The 15,742-nt window shown below is 42.0% G+C and overlaps 1 protein-coding gene across 1 annotated transcript in view; it reads right to left on the reverse strand.

Annotated features, from left to right (window-relative positions):
- Positions 1 to 15,742, reverse strand: part of TLN2 (talin 2) — a 146,858-nt gene that overhangs the window by 93,807 nt on the left and 37,309 nt on the right. Inside the window, 1 exon segment of the mRNA XM_074549725.1 lies at positions 2,042 to 2,211. Coding sequence (XP_074405826.1) covers positions 2,042 to 2,177 — 136 coding nt within the window. The 5' untranslated portion in view covers positions 2,178 to 2,211.

The raw sequence follows: 15,742 nt of genomic DNA on the forward strand, positions 1-15,742 counted from the left end.
AAACAAACTCTCCTGTCACTGATGTATTTTATGAAAAATCCTTTTGCCAGGATCTTTTTCTCCTGAGAAGCTGAGAGGCCTCAGAAACAAAATGTAAACCTTGATTATCTGCTGCTGTGGAATGCAACAGGTGCATCTGTGATTGGTCTCATGTGGTTGTTTTTAATTAATGGCCAGTTACAGTCAGCTGGCTTGGACTGTCTGGTCAGTCATTGGATTTTATGATCATTCCTTTCTATTCCTTGCTAGCCTTCTGATGAATCCTTTCTCTATTATTTTAGTATAGTTTTAATATAATATATATCATAAAACAGTAAATCAGCCTTCTGAAACATACAGTCAAGACTCTCATCCCTCCCCATGTCAGGGCTGCCTGCAAATCCAGCACTCTCCAGCATAAGAAATAAATGCAGAGAGCGGACAATGTCAAAACCTCCTCGGGGCTGGTGTCCATTGGCAATTCAGGGACCCTGGGGCGAGGAGGGAGAAGGGAGGAGGGAGAAGGGAGGAGGGAGAAGGGAGGAGGAGAAGTGAGGAGGGAGAAGGGAGGAGGAGAAGTGAGGAGGGAGAAGGGAGGAGGGAGAAGGGAGAAGCGAGGAGGGAGAAGCGAGGAGGGAGAAGTGAGGAGGGAGAAGGGAGAAGCGAGGAGGGAGAAGTGAGGAGGGAGAAGGGAGGAGGGAGAAGGGAGGAGGGAGAAGTGAGGAGGAGAAGTGAGGAGGGAGAAGGGAGGAGGGAGAAGGGAGGAGGAGAAGTGAGGAGGGAGAAGGGAGGAGGGAGGAGGGAGAAGGGAGGAGGGAGAAGGGAGGAGGGAGAAGGGAGGAGGGAGAAGTGAGGAGGGAGAAGCGAGTAGGGAGAAGTGAGGAGGGAGAAGTGAGGAGGGAGAAGGGAGAAGTGAGGAGGGAGAAGTGAGGAGGGAGAAGGGAGAAGGGAGAAGGGAGAAGGGAGAAGTGAGGAGGGAGAAGGGAGGAGGGAGAAGCGAGGAGGAGAAGTGAGGAGGGAGAAGGGAGAAGCGAGGAGGGAGAAGTGAGGAGGGAGAAGGGAGGAGGGAGAAGGGAGGAGGGAGAAGGGAGGAGGGAGAAGGGAGAAGCGAGGAGGGAGAAGTGAGGAGGGAGAAGCGAGGAGGGAGAAGGGAGGAGGGAGAAGTGAGGAGGAGAAGTGAGGAGGGAGAAGGGAGAAGGGAGGAGGGAGAAGGGAGGAGGAGAAGTGAGGAGGGAGAAGGGAGGAGGGAGGAGGGAGAAGGGAGGAGGGAGAAGGGAGGAGGGAGAAGGGAGGAGGGAGAAGTGAGGAGGGAGAAGCGAGTAGGGAGAAGTGAGGAGGGAGAAGTGAGGAGGGAGAAGGGAGAAGTGAGGAGGGAGAAGTGAGGAGGGAGAAGTGAGGAGGGAGAAGGGAGAAGGGAGGAAGGAGAAGTGAGGAGGGAGAAGTGAGGAGGGAGAAGTGAGGAGGGAGAAGGGAGAAGGGAGGAAGGAGAAGTGAGGAGGGAGAAGTGAGGAGGGAGAAGCAAGGAGGGAGAAGTGAGGAGGGAGAAGGGAGAAGGGAGGAAGGAGAAGTGAGGAGGGAGAAGTGAGGAGGGAGAAGTGAGGGAGAAGGGAGGAGGGAGAAGTGAGGAGGGAGAAGTGAGGAGGGAGAAGGGAGGAGGGAGAAGGGAGGAGGGAGAAGGGAGGAGGGAGAAGGGAGAAGTGAGGAGGGAGAAGTGAGGAGGGAGAAGGGAGGAGGGAGAAGGGAGAAGGGAGGAGGGAGAAGTGAGGAGGGAGAAGTGAGGAGGGAGAAGTGAGGAGGGAGAAGTGAGGAGGGAGAAGTGAGGAGGGAGAAGTGAGGAGGGAGAAGCGAGGAGGGAGAAGGGAGGAGGAGAAGGGAGGAGGGAGAAGTGAGGAGGAGAAGTGAGGAGGGAGAAGTGAGGAGGGAGAAGGGAGAAGTGAGGAGGGAGAAGGGAGAAGTGAGGAGGGAGAAGGGAGGAGGAGAAGGGAGGAGGGAGAAGTGAGGAGGGAGAAGTGAGGAGGGAGAAGCGAGGAGGAGAAGGGAGGAGGAGAAGGGAGGAGCTCACCCTGGCCGGTCTGGGCCTCGGGCACGCGCTCGCGGATGGCGCGGCACGCGTCGTACACGGCCGTGGACGGCTCGAACTGCATGGTCTTCACCACGTTGCACTGCCGCACGCAGATCTTCAGCGACAGAGCCACCATGGTGCCAGGCCTCCCAGAGCTCCTACTCAAGCACCTGAAAAAGAAGGAGGGGTATTATTGCTTAGCTTTTCATTTAATGCTTTAATGTAATCAGCGTTTCATTAAACTAGTTCAGTAAAATTGCATTTTTTCAACTGCGCTTCTATATAAAGGCTCATTAAGGTAGAAACTGGCCAAAACACGTATTTTTCTTGGTGTAATGGAAATTCATTTTTCACAAACTTGTGTACACATACTAAATGTTCATATTTTCTTTGAGAAAGGTTAAAATGGTGCATAAAAAGCCAACACACTCACTGGGTATATTGGCAACATATTTACTTTTTCTTATACATCTTTTTCTCTCCACACATTTTTATTAGATCATCTAGACCAGCTTGTAACCAACAGTTTAAAATAACTACTTCATCAAAAGTAGGATTTTCTTAGCACATGACTACTCCTCCCTGAAGATTCTGAAATGTGCAATACAGTGTTATGGTTTTTCTCAAGTCTCCACATAGACCTGCTAGATGTTTTTAGCCTGTTGCGCAGCTACAGAAAGCTTCGAGAATGAGTTATTTTTCATTTCAGCTATATTTAAAAACTACACCAAATCTGACAGCATTTTTTTTACAGAAACAGGAAGCTACAGATGCTTTTTGTATTGTTTCATTTTGTAGATAGTCTGGGTTTTGTCTCCAGTGCCTTCCCTTGCTGTTTTAACAGTCCAAGCCACTCTTCCATCACTAGACTTTCCACAACCATCTCCAAGAACTCTTCAGAACTTAAATCCATTCTCCATAAATACAGAATGCACTAGAATGCCCAACTAATTTCTGCATAACAAGCAGGGGTCCTGTGTCTTAGAGAATGTTCTTTTAAAAGTACAGTTTAAAATGTTTTAAAACCTAGAACTAATAGCAACCAAAACTGCCAGCGCCCTCCATTCTGGTCTAATCAAAGCCTACTTAGGATCATTGGCCTTATCCATCCTCATCATCCTCATATCCACATACAGAAACAAGGAATGGCCCTCAACCTTTGTAAAAACCACCAATGTGGTGGTCAATGGTTTAGGTTTTCAGCTTTTTAATACTTTCACTTTGTGATCATGCACCCCATAAAACATAAACATGTTCAGAAAGAGCATCACAAGGCAGCCCAGCAGTGCCTTGCATTGCAAAGTGATGCATCCCCAGATGCTCATTTAATCCATTCTGACAAAGCTCCATAAAATGGGAGTCCACAGCATCCACAGCTAAGCTGCTCCATCTTTATTTTTCTTTTTGCTGTTTCTACATTTTGGATGCTTCTCCCTCATACAAGGTTCTCAACTCTGCAAAATAATGTTTTTTCCCTTCCCTATATAAACAGATATACAAATTTCTCCCTGATATCTTTAATGCACTTTTACAAGTTGGGAACCTGTTACTGCCTCCTCCCACCACCACTCCTAAATTTTTTTTCCAGGGCCAAATTCAACTCAAAGAAGGAAGGACCTAAATATATCAGTGGTCTGGTTTCCTTCAGCTCAGGGTTCTTGCTTTCAGAGACCAAAGGATGCTTCATCTGAAACAGAGCTCATGACTTATCAGCTTCCTTCAATAGAATGTTCTCAAACTCAAGGTTTTTATTTGCCACCTCCAGATTATCCTCGGGCTCTAAATCTCTCCATTTGGCTTTCAGTAATAAATGGGATAGGCAGTTTCCATCTCCTGGGTAACAGCCAGAACAGGACAGCTGTTCTTTCTCAAAAGATCTAAGAACTTGGTCAAGAAAAGGGGCTGAGATCACAGAGCAAAACAAGGGGAAAATATCTTCCACATTTCCTTTATCTTCTGTACATTGATTCACATCATTTAAATATTTCTCTGTGCAAGCAATGGACTCTCTGTGCCCCCAGAATCACTCTGTCTGTGGACCAAAACTTAAAAGGATTCTGAAAATTAAGAAAATTTTAAATGGAACAGTTTGCTTCGTACTGTGAGTAATAAAGTAGGAAATTTCTAAATCAGACAGTGACTAATCTGTGCTTGTAAGGTGGGAGACTGGAATAATAAATTATGAATCTGACAGCTCTGGGAGGAATAGCAGCAGCTTTGAGCTCTTAAAAAAGCCACAGAGCAGAACTCAGAGAAGCCAGAGCCTGCAGATACATATCAGAGTGTGCATGTCAAAGCCTTGAGCTGAACCATCACAGGGCTCCCATTCTGGAAAATCTGAACAAACCAGAATTCTAAGCAGTGCTTGGATTGAGATGAGCAGCCTTGGTGTGCTCTCAGAGATACCTCACCAACAAAGCCAACAAGCACAAGGATTTCAAGCACATATTATCCAAGGTAATAAGACATAAAGCAATGAGATGTCAAAATATTTTTCTTTAATAATTTCTTTTCATTAAAAAAAAATTAAGAGAAAAATCTGAAAATTCTGAAAATCTAAGGACCAATATTTACAAAACTAAACATCTCTTCACATCTTGTAAAGTAGGTGTTTTCAGTGAAACAATCTGAACATTAAATACTAAAAAGTTATTTAATGAAACACTTATATATATAAAAATATATTAAGTCTATTATTGTATATAAAAATATATTAAGTCTATTATTATATGTAAAAATATATTACGTCTATTATTATATATAAAAATATTACATCTATTATTATATATAAAAATATATTAGTCTATTATTATATATAAAATATATTAAGTCTATTTTATTTTATGAAATAAATCTGTAAATTGCCTACTGCAAGTCACAAACTAATATTTTGAACAAAAGCTCCAACATATTTGTTTGAGAAATGTTCCCAAATTAACAGGAAGAAAGTTGATGCCAAAACACCCCCACCCTTCATTTCCACTGGAAATTAATTTAAAATTGCTTTTACTCCTGGTGTCATTCAAGAGGAGCAAAACAGAACTAACCAGCATCTAGTAGGACTGCCAAAGCTGAGTAACAAATGAGTTTATTCATATCCTACTGCATTTCTTCCTCCATCAGCTCCAGCAGTAATTTCTGGAAGGGTATTTTCTAACTAAGCAGTAATTTGTACACACTGTCTGTGCTACCACAGTAAATGAACAGTTTTTGCATGGATTTACTCTCAAACCTCCTTGTCCCACCTCTGCTTCACCCACAAATGGCTTTCCCAAGCAGCTCCTTAAAAAGCCTTCTATAACAGTATGCAAAAAATGAGTTTTGTCTGCTGTTTGTGAATATATCTATGTTAAATGTTAAAAGCATTGGGAAGGATGACACACATATGATGAGGTTCAGACTTGCCCTAATTAGAGAGCTTCCCTGATTTTTTGTCATTAACAGAGCACTAGAACAGTGTAGGATCCAACCAGTGAAAATTTCACTAGCCAAACCAATACTCTGAGTGTAAGGCTCAGGTAATGTCCAACTCAGGTCTCCATTCCACAATGCCCAGCTGAGATAACTAACATGATAAAACCAGAATTACAGAAATTCCAGAAAAGGTTTCCCAAGAAACCAAATTGTACCTGAGAGTCCAGCTCTGAGAATGTGGCACTGAGCTCACTGTGCAGCTGCTGTGCACAGAGACAGACAAGGCAAGGGACAGCAAAGTCATCCCAACTAGCATTTTGCAAGGCCTCTCAAAACACAGGTAACACAGGGAAAATTGCTGTTTCTCCCAATACTGACAAGGAGACAAGTTTGCATCACATAATTTCAACAGGAATTAACTACCATCAAGCCAAAAGCATAAAATAAAATAAAACAGCAAAATAAAGATGCAGGGAGAAGGGGGATTTAGAAGAGAGACCAGATAGTGCACACTGACCTCCCTGATCATTTACCCACTCACCTGGATTAATTTGTACCATTGCTACCCTCATATCTGTGCTGTCTGAGCTGACAAGGCCATGATTTTATCTGGGTACTCTGAAGTGCAATGCTAAGCTAACAGAGAATGCAGAATGTCAGCTCAGTGCCATGAGGGCACGTGCGTTTCCCACCCTTGCCAAGCGAGCTGAGGTAACTCCCAGCCCAAACCCAGCTGCATTTCACAGCCAAGCAAAGGTGGAACAGCCACCAAGACAATGCCAGACACACCACACCCACCCAGTTAAAGTGAATTGTCACTGCCAGGGCTGTGGGTAAAGCACAGCTCTGCCATGATTCAGTAAAGGTCTGTCTCCCTGAAGATATTTCTTAACTGGTTCATTCAAGCTTGAGCAAACACAAATCTAGGTCATGAGACTGCCACAGCCTCAAAGCCTCTATGTGTACAGGCTAGTAGAGGCAAAGCTATGTGTTTTTATACTAGACTAACTTTGTAACAAAATCCAATGGAACACAAGTCCTCTACTCTTGTCAGTATTCCCACCAACTACCTGCTGGCACTGGGCACCAGCAACACAGGACAGATGAGATTTTGTGTTGTTCACAGAGGTTGAACATCTAATTCTATGGTACATAGGAAATACTTGTTTCGTGGACTGGTGCCTGCTAAGACCCCTGTGAGCAAAATGCACTCTGAGGTACAAACCCAGCTGAACTGATAGCTTTGTGTACTTCCAAAATGATGAATGCAAATGAAAGCATCGTGCTTCAAAATCAAGCATAATGGAACCACAAGGCAGGCAGACAGGCATAGAGAGTAACAACACCCATTTTACTCTGAACTCACAATGGCACCTGTGTTGGCATCTTACCATAAAGGAGGTGACACTGCACCTTTCAAGGAGTCCTCCCTTCAGTGCTCCAGCACTGTCCATCTGTAATTCATTTACACCACAATCTCTTAAGGGCTGCCATTGACAGACTTTCTGAGACTAAGCTGATTCTCCAGTACAGGACCAAGCTACCACCTGTGGGCTGTATATTGAAATGCATGGCCTCATGTCACAGCAAGGCCATCATCAGCTGGACCAGACACTGTGAAGATGTCATCACTGGCTGTTGCCATCCCACTGGGAGCTGTGTAGTGAGGTGTTTCCAGGGGTAGCTATCACTCATGCACAAATATCACACTGGTAAGCACTGCAGTGGAAGTTGTCTCGTCATTAAGGCTAGAGTCTCTTCTGGTCAGAAAGGAAACAAAACAATATCTCTTATTTTCCCTCTAATCAGCTTAGAGCAGAAGGTAAGAGCAGCAAACCAGCAGAGGAAAAGCTGATGTTCTCAATGGGCAGCAAGTACAAAGAGAACAACTGGGAGGGTCCAGAAGCAGCCTGAGAACCTCAGACACCACACACTGTCTGGGGGGCTGATCAGAACTCTTGAGGTTTGAACAAGCAACCAAAAAAGCATAACCCTTCCTTCCATTGGTTAGAATACAAGGAACTGTGTAGCACCAAACTTTGTTTATTCTGTTTGCAAGTACGCACAGACAATTAAAATGCAAGAACTCTCACATGCCCCCCCTGCCCTAAGAAAATCCCTGCTCAACCACTATGGCTGTATACACACACCACACATGCTGCTAAGTTTTCTACCTTAAAAAACTTCAAGAATCTCAGGAAAAATTCACTGCATTTAGCTGCAAGCATGCAGTACTAAATTTTACAAACAAACTACTTGGAAAAAAAATCCCCACAGCAAAACAAAGATGAACCAGGACAAGCTTTGAAAGGTTACTATGAGAGCAGGCTGTAATTATTAGCATTAATAGATACCATTCTCAGTTCATGCTTTATAGTCATTCAGCAACAGCATCTCTTTTGCTAAGAGCCCAGCAAGGAAGTTCCCTTAAGCAGAATTATGTAAGAGACCAAAATATTTGGGTCTAATTAAGAGTTGTTTATAGGACAGTCAGCTTATTAACAATTGAACTTCAGCTTGCTTTTTAAGTCAAAAGGCATATTTGCAATCTAACTTGCTGGAATAAATCTTCAAAAGGAAGTATGAATTACAAGAACTACAGAAGGAATGTCACTGTCCCAGACAGAGCTGAAACAGCTTTTAGATAAGATAAGATAAGCCAAGAGCTTGACTGGAGCTGGCTGTAACAGAAATCACAAGGCTCAGCAGCAAGGGCCCGCACTGTGGCACTCAATGACATGTCTTTGAAGAGGCCTTCCAGACTTTGTTTTCCTATTTTGCAAGAGAAAAGCAAAACCAGAAGCATGAGTTTCTGTAGAAACCAGAAGAGAATCACATCCTTTGGCCAGGTTCCTCCCCCAGAGTCCCTGGGAGGAGAGCAGTAAATATATGCACAGACTATTATGAATATGCTATCTGATGTATACAAGACATTTTTATTTAGTGTGGGTTTGTTTTTCCCCCTTTTTAAAGGGTATGATGGGTTTTAGAGGGGTGCTTTATTCTTTTAAACTCAACTCCTATAAGGTTAATCTAGGTCCATCTCAAGCACTGCAACTTGCTTACAGTGGGAGATATTTGTATAGGTTTATACAGCTTCAAATATATTATCCAATCTGTAGTACCTATGTAAATTATAGGATAAGAAAAAGAAATTATGATTAAAAATAGTTCCTATTCTGTGGTTCAGCTGATAGAAAACTGGTTTTCCAAAGCAGCAGATATGACTATTTGAAATATTTCACCTAGATTCTAAATCACAGAATCTAGGTGAAATGTTTCAAATATCTAAATCTAAGAATAGGTTGAACTAGAAAATGGGCTGTTAAATCCAGGCTAGAGCAGTTCTGTATATTCACATTATTTTCAATTGCTTAAATACTGTAATGTTTTGAAGGACAATTTTAAAGCTTTTATGCCTAGATCTACAACCTCTGAGCACCCTCAATTTAATGTTTTTTTCCTCCCCATTGCATTAACTGAAGCCACCACTCAAACTTCAGAGCTCCACCTGCCATTCTTGGGACACACCACAAAGTCAGATGGAATAAATCCCCTGGAGTTCTTCCCTGAGTCATTTAATGACACAGCTTGGACATGACTGCTTGGGGTCACCTGCTGTGCTCTAACTATTACTCTGCATTTTCTATTTTACTTCTTTTTTTAACTGACATGTTTTGGCAGAGAAACAGTATTGCAATGTCCCAGATGAACTGTCATGGTAAATCATATACAGATTCTTCTTTTGCTTTCCTTTCACCCTCCTGAACATCATCTGATGCTGCCCAGGAACTTTTAAATAATTTTCTTCAAGGAGAACAGAACAGCAGTCAACAGTTACCTCACACACATCTACTTGATCATCCACCTCAGGGAACATGAAGGGAACTAATAGGCTGCTCAAGTTTCTTACAGGCTTTATAAACAACCTTACTAATTTGTTAAAGAATTTGAACTATTTAATTATATGAAATCCACTCAGCTACTGCAATCACTGAAGTAAATCCACACTGATAATTCTGATCACCATTCAGAATTAGATGGGGTTGACAAGTTTTCAAAAACAGTTTTGCTACACAGAAGAAAATTGGTGAGGCTCAAACACAGCAATTTTTTGCCAGTCCTGTAATGGGGTTTATATGGAATGGTTCTCTGCTCTCATTGATTCCATCTGAAATGGTAAACTTAACAGGCACTGAAATTGCTCTCAGTAGGTTTTTGATCCATTTGTCCAAAAAATCAATTAATTCAATTATTTAAAACAAATCACTTAAACAGGAAGTGAGGCAGAAAAAATTAAACATATCTAAAATGTTATTTGAATGAATGCAATAGTAGTTTTAGCAAGCCAGCATTCCACTTATTTAATTAAGCCAAGAAAATGTGGAGGATTCACACAGCTGGTTGGCATGCTGGCAACCAGAATGATCTCCACAATGAGCCTCAACTCCTCACCTAGAATCCTCACAAATTCAAGTTGAAGGCAAAGAGATTTCTGACTTGGAAAACTTATTTCTTGCAGGCCCATTTCAAAGGCAGGAGGCTTGGTAAAGAGCTCGCTCCTTTAGGGAAAATTCAGGTTGACAGCTTAGAGACTGACTGTCATTTTTATTGGGGAAAGCATGGCAAAGTGGGCCCCAGTCACAGCTACAGGTACTCTTTAAGCAAGATAATCCATTTTTCCTCTGTTCAAGAACACAGAATGCACTAAAATCCCTTCTATGTTCACACAGAACAATGAAGTGCACTTTAAAATCACACAGATCAGCATCATGTAAGTTCACTACTTTAGCACACTTCTTGCCACATAACACCTATTGGAGAATTCAGAACAAAGCCAAGCAATACTTAAATCTAAATTATAATTAATTCAGTTATGTTTCTACCTTTTAAACAATCAGGTCTCAATTCCATACTATCTAGACAATTTTTTCTCAAAAGCTATCACAATGTGGTGTCAACATGAGAGTAACACAATTTTTAAAATAAATTACCATTCTTTATCAATTTTCATGCCATGGAGATAGAAAACAGCTTACAAAAAATAGTAAAAATAAAAAAACTTCATGTCAGTGAAGACAGCAATTGTAATCCAACATATATCCCTCATTAGGAAGGTGGTCACATGGAACTGGCAATGCTGGAAAGTTTACACACAGTCTACAACTCAGATGGTGCCATGCCAAAGAGAAAAACAGCAGATCATGAATCTCCTTCCAATGGGTTTAAATAGCTACTGAAAAATAAACATTCTCTTGCTCTTCCAACCTCCATCACCTCCTTGAGATTTACCACACACACATATGATTTACCACACGCACATTACCAGTCACAGTTTATAATTTTTAGAATGCTAATGCTTTGGCTGATGCTACTGCAGCAAGGTGGAATGACCTTATGCATGCTCCCTTCATTTTCTGATGCCAGCACCTGAACAGAGAGGGAAAGGACAACAAGATGTCTCAAAACTTCACCATTTCTCACCATCTCAAAGGCTGAGTGCCAGCTTGAAACATTATTTTTTTTTTGAGCCTCAGGTTCAGGCAGAGATGCCAGACTCTGCTTTTGATTACTAGAAGTAATTACTCTACTAAATTATTTTTTATTAAAAAAGAACACTTCTTCCAAAAGAAGAGACAAACAGGGAATGGCTAGTCAAAAGAGCTCTGAACAACTAATAAAGGGATAAAAAGGGGAAAAAATAAAAAAGAGTAGCTGAGGAAGGGAAAAAGATCTATAGCTAGAGACTGCAGAAAGCTCAGTTACTACCAGAATCAGCAACATTAATGAAAACAGAAAAGCTCAGCAAGAACAGTGTGCTTGCACCCATCAAATGAACATCTCTGTCACAGCCACAGAACAGGACAACACAGACTGAGCTCAAGCTGTGAGAACACTCCATACCCCCAAGGTGAAAAAAGCTCACAACCACTGGATAAGGAAGGACAGAAATCAGAAGGTGGTGTGGTCCTTATAAAGATTTATGAGCAGGGTTTGAGAGAAAGCTAGATTTCAAAAGGAAACAGGATTGAACCCCAAAGCATCCACTGCTTCTACAGCAGAGACAGAGGAACAAAGAAATCATCAAACAGCTGAACTTTTCACAGGGGGTGACAGTGTGTGCAAACATTACACGTCAATTGGATTACACTGAGTCTACTACACTGCCAACTGTGTGCTGATGTGAAGTCAAACCTCCTCCTCCACCACATGTGCCCACCAAGAGCACATCTCACCAATAAGCTCAAAGTCAGCTCGGCAGCCTTAAAACAGTTGAGGCGAAATTCACACATTTTGTTATTTTTCCCAGCAAAGCCTACTTCAATATGTACCTAAACCACCTTCATTTACCCTTGTCCTTAGACATATTTGATACAAACTGACATGCTGCTTTAATTATAGGCTGCTGTGAAAGTTCACCGAAGACATTTTTCAAAGATGGAGAATTGCACACAAAATTCCATTAGCGACCTTTGAGTATTTCAAGCTCCATTTCCAGATGAGCAGTCAAAGCCAGAGCCACATTTAGAACAGTAATGTGGACAAGGTCAGGGTAACTCCAACAGATGAAGAACATGGGGTGAGATTTATCAACATCTTGCCCAAAGCCAATTTTACCATTCAGTGACATTCTCTTCTGAGAGCATTACAGCACAGAAGTGGTAATTTATCTGGGAAGTGATTCTAGCAATGATTTTTCCTTGTTCTTTTTGCCACCTCTTACATGTATTCAGATGAAAGAGTTAATTCATCTTCTCAGCTATCTGTTTCATACCAATGAAAGGCATGGCCCTTTTTCTTGAGGCTTAGAGAAATCACTTATTACATGATCATATTCTCCAGTCTCCCTGGCAACTGATTCAAAACAGTCCATGTCTGTCACAGCCAGGTTAATCTCCAGGCTGTTAATTACAATATTTATCTGGCACTTCAATGTTCATTCATCACATTCATTTTTCAGCTCAGATTCTCTCTTCATAAACACACAGTCACAGAAGTATATACTTCACATTCTCCCTACAGAAAAATTTATACTAATATGTACGAGCTTTTAAATTACTGTAGGCTTATTGTCATTATGTGCATAACAAAGAAAATTAAACAGGACCTTACCTCAAAATTAAACTTCATTTAATAGAAAATTAGTTTGTCTGAAAGTACTGTTTGATCACATGGAAGGCTTCCAGCAACCAAGTCTGTAACACAAAACACAAACAAGTTACTGCCTTATCCCCAGTTCAATAATTTCTATTTTTCAAGTACCTCCTCTGTCAACACACTGGAAAGAAAACAACTCAGGAAGTTGTAAGTTTCCTTTTCCCTTCAGGAGTCACAATTTGCATTGCCAAAATGTCTTCGTGCTCAAGAAAATAAATTTCAGTCCAGGCATCTAAATTACTCACATATAAGAACTTATAATAAATGAATTCATTCGTTTTTACAGGTAAACACTTTGAAATTGCCAAAAGTGTCAGTTATGAAAACACTTGTAGCACAAGTCTGGGTGTAAATTAAACTATTACACTGACCTCTCAAAACCATTTATTTTGCATTAATTTTGCTTTTCCATGGTGTGGAATAACAGTCTAAAGCACCACAACTCAGGCCTCTCTGGGCAATCTCCCTTCTGAAACTACGATTGCAAAAAAAAAAAGGTAAAAACAGAGTTTTGTTTTGTTTTTAAAAGATGACAAACTCTGTTTCAAGGCTTTGGCTGTTTTGAGGAGATGGGTTTTCTTTTAATCAACCAATGCTGGCAAAAACATTTCTGATAAAACAAATTCATCACTTAATGTTTTTCTTGTCTTGGTTGGTTAGAAAAGTGATGTTTTGCTTTCAGTGGACTTTCAAGCAACATCAGCTCTATGCCAACACAACTATTAACCACAGGTTACCAGGTTTAATGCAGGCCAGAGCAAATGCAGGATGCATAGCACAATTATTTCAGCACCCAATTGATCACCTGCACCTGCATTAAAATAGGCAATGCAGTCGTTTTCTACTTGGAAATTGGAAATCCAACTTCTCAATGCCTGCCAAGTTCCCAGTAATGAGCAAGTAATGCACAATTACATCTAATTAAAGGTGTGCCAGCAGCCTGCACCTCATGGGCTTCCCTCAACCATCAGGTGAGGATAACAGCAAGTTCAGCTCACAGAAATCTGAGAATCTGAGCATTCCCTGAGGTGGCTGTATCAGTGCACAAGGGACTGATCTGCAAGACAAGGATCTGCATTACAGTGACATCCAAATTCCTGTTCAGCACAGCCCATACACTCGCCAGCCGATGTTGTAGTGTGTTGTTAAGTTCCTTGTGTTATTCCCCCAATTTATGTATTGTTCTCCCCTATTATTTGTAAAATGGTTTAGTTCCCCCAGTTTTTCCCGCCACTGCTAGCCTGTCAGCTAAGGTGCTATAGTAACCGCTATTCATAGTTGCCGATGTGTAATTGCTCCTCCCCTGGTTTCCCTTATAAGTGAAAGTTGTTTCCTCCCTGGGTCCAGTCAATCACCCCCTTTCTCCTCCCAGGTTTCGAGAACCTTCTCCTCTCTGGAGATGGTGGCTGGCTGGGGTCCCAGGACACCTCCTTTACCTTTTGATTATTGGTCTCCACGGAGTGTCAGTTCTGTGAAGTTCATCCCCTCACCTTTCCCGATTGGTTCCGCCTGTACCCACCTCCCCCTCCTTTATAATCCTGTTTCACCCCCTATGGAAAAAACTTTTTCCCGGTTGGTTTCCCCGCGTTTGGATCCCGCAACACCTTCAATAAACCGATGTTTAACCCCCGGGAAATGGTCAGCTCCGTTCCTCCCCAATCCCAGCGGTGTGAGCCAGTCCGCAGCCAGCACAGCCCGAGGCCCTCAGACGCCGAAGGGCGCTGGCCAGGAATTGCAGAGGGGCGTCGGCCTTTCGCCCTCAGCTAGCCGGACTCCAAACTTCGGGCCACGTACGCCCCCCTCTGCAAGCCACCCCAATTCCCACATCTCTATGTCCTTCTCCATACTTGCATATACTTGAAAGTTCAAAAATTTCTATCAAGTGCAATTATGAAGTAGCTCAGTCCCTTGCAGCTGCCACTGTCTTTGCTCTCTTTGTCTGTTAACAAAGACACCAGAGCCCTTCCCAGTCCCCACGCTCTGCAAGCACAAAGCAGCAGCTGAAGCATCTTCACCTCTGCTCAGCGCCACCACCAATGCAGGCTGGCACCTTCTGCACTTGTACCAAAACCTGAATGCCTGCAGAACACGCCACATCTAGCCAAGAGCACAGCCAGATGTAGGAGAATGAAGGGACCATCCCAATATTGCTCCTTTCTAGCTGCACCGCACAAAGGCCCTCTGATAAATTTTCCAATTCAACATATGTTGTTACCATCATGGTGATTTAAAGAGTTGTGAAACTGCTTTGAAATTTGCCCTTTTCAAAGGCAGTTCCAAAAAAGAATCATTGCCTGAAATAAAAGGAAAAAAACCCCAAAAACTCATGCGAACACAAACCCCCCCCCAATAGTTTGGGTTTTTTAAGCTGTACACCAAACACAGGTAACTAGAAAGTTATATTTCTGTAATTTACCAGGAGCTTCTATCTATTTACTCAAGTGTTAATGAGACTAGGAAGGAAGGGGGTAAGGCAACTGCTGTCTTAATATTTTACATGTTACAATTAATCTGCATGTACTACCAGAGTAACTCAATTAATAGAATACCATGTTTCAAAATGACACCTTTATTTTAAATAGCAGAATTTAAGTCATCAAAATACTTAAGAGTAGAAATTTAAATATATCTTGTGGAGTCTGAGGAAAACAAAAGTTGTTTGTACTATGATATACTGTAAGGCTAGCTGGAATAAATGTGACTGTGGAAACAACATTCATTTTGCAAGTGGGTTAATTTACTGCTGAAGCAGCCATATATTTTTTTTACTTATCAACAGGGAGATAGAGAGTCCCTAAAAAAACCTATTAATCACTGTTTTTTTATGCTATTGTGCTCACTTCCTGGAATGCAGTCAGAGAGGGAACCAGACTGCCTAGAAGCCCAGTCAGCAAAGCACTGCCCTGAACCCAGGATTTGTTTACAATTATTGGAGGGTGGGAGCACTGAGTGCATGAATTGCACTAATTGCAGAGCTTTACACAGGGTTTCTCAATATCTGGAGTATTTCTTAGCAGCAGCCCCCTGGCTCCCCCCTTCTCCTCTCTCTCCTTAGGTGCAGCTACATTTCTATGAAATGTTTTTGGTTCAAATGCTAGTGATGTTGTTTACAGAACAAGAAAACTAAAT

This window comes from Zonotrichia albicollis, chromosome 11 (genome assembly GCF_047830755.1).
Source record: "Zonotrichia albicollis isolate bZonAlb1 chromosome 11, bZonAlb1.hap1, whole genome shotgun sequence".
NCBI lineage: Eukaryota > Metazoa > Chordata > Aves > Passeriformes > Passerellidae > Zonotrichia > Zonotrichia albicollis.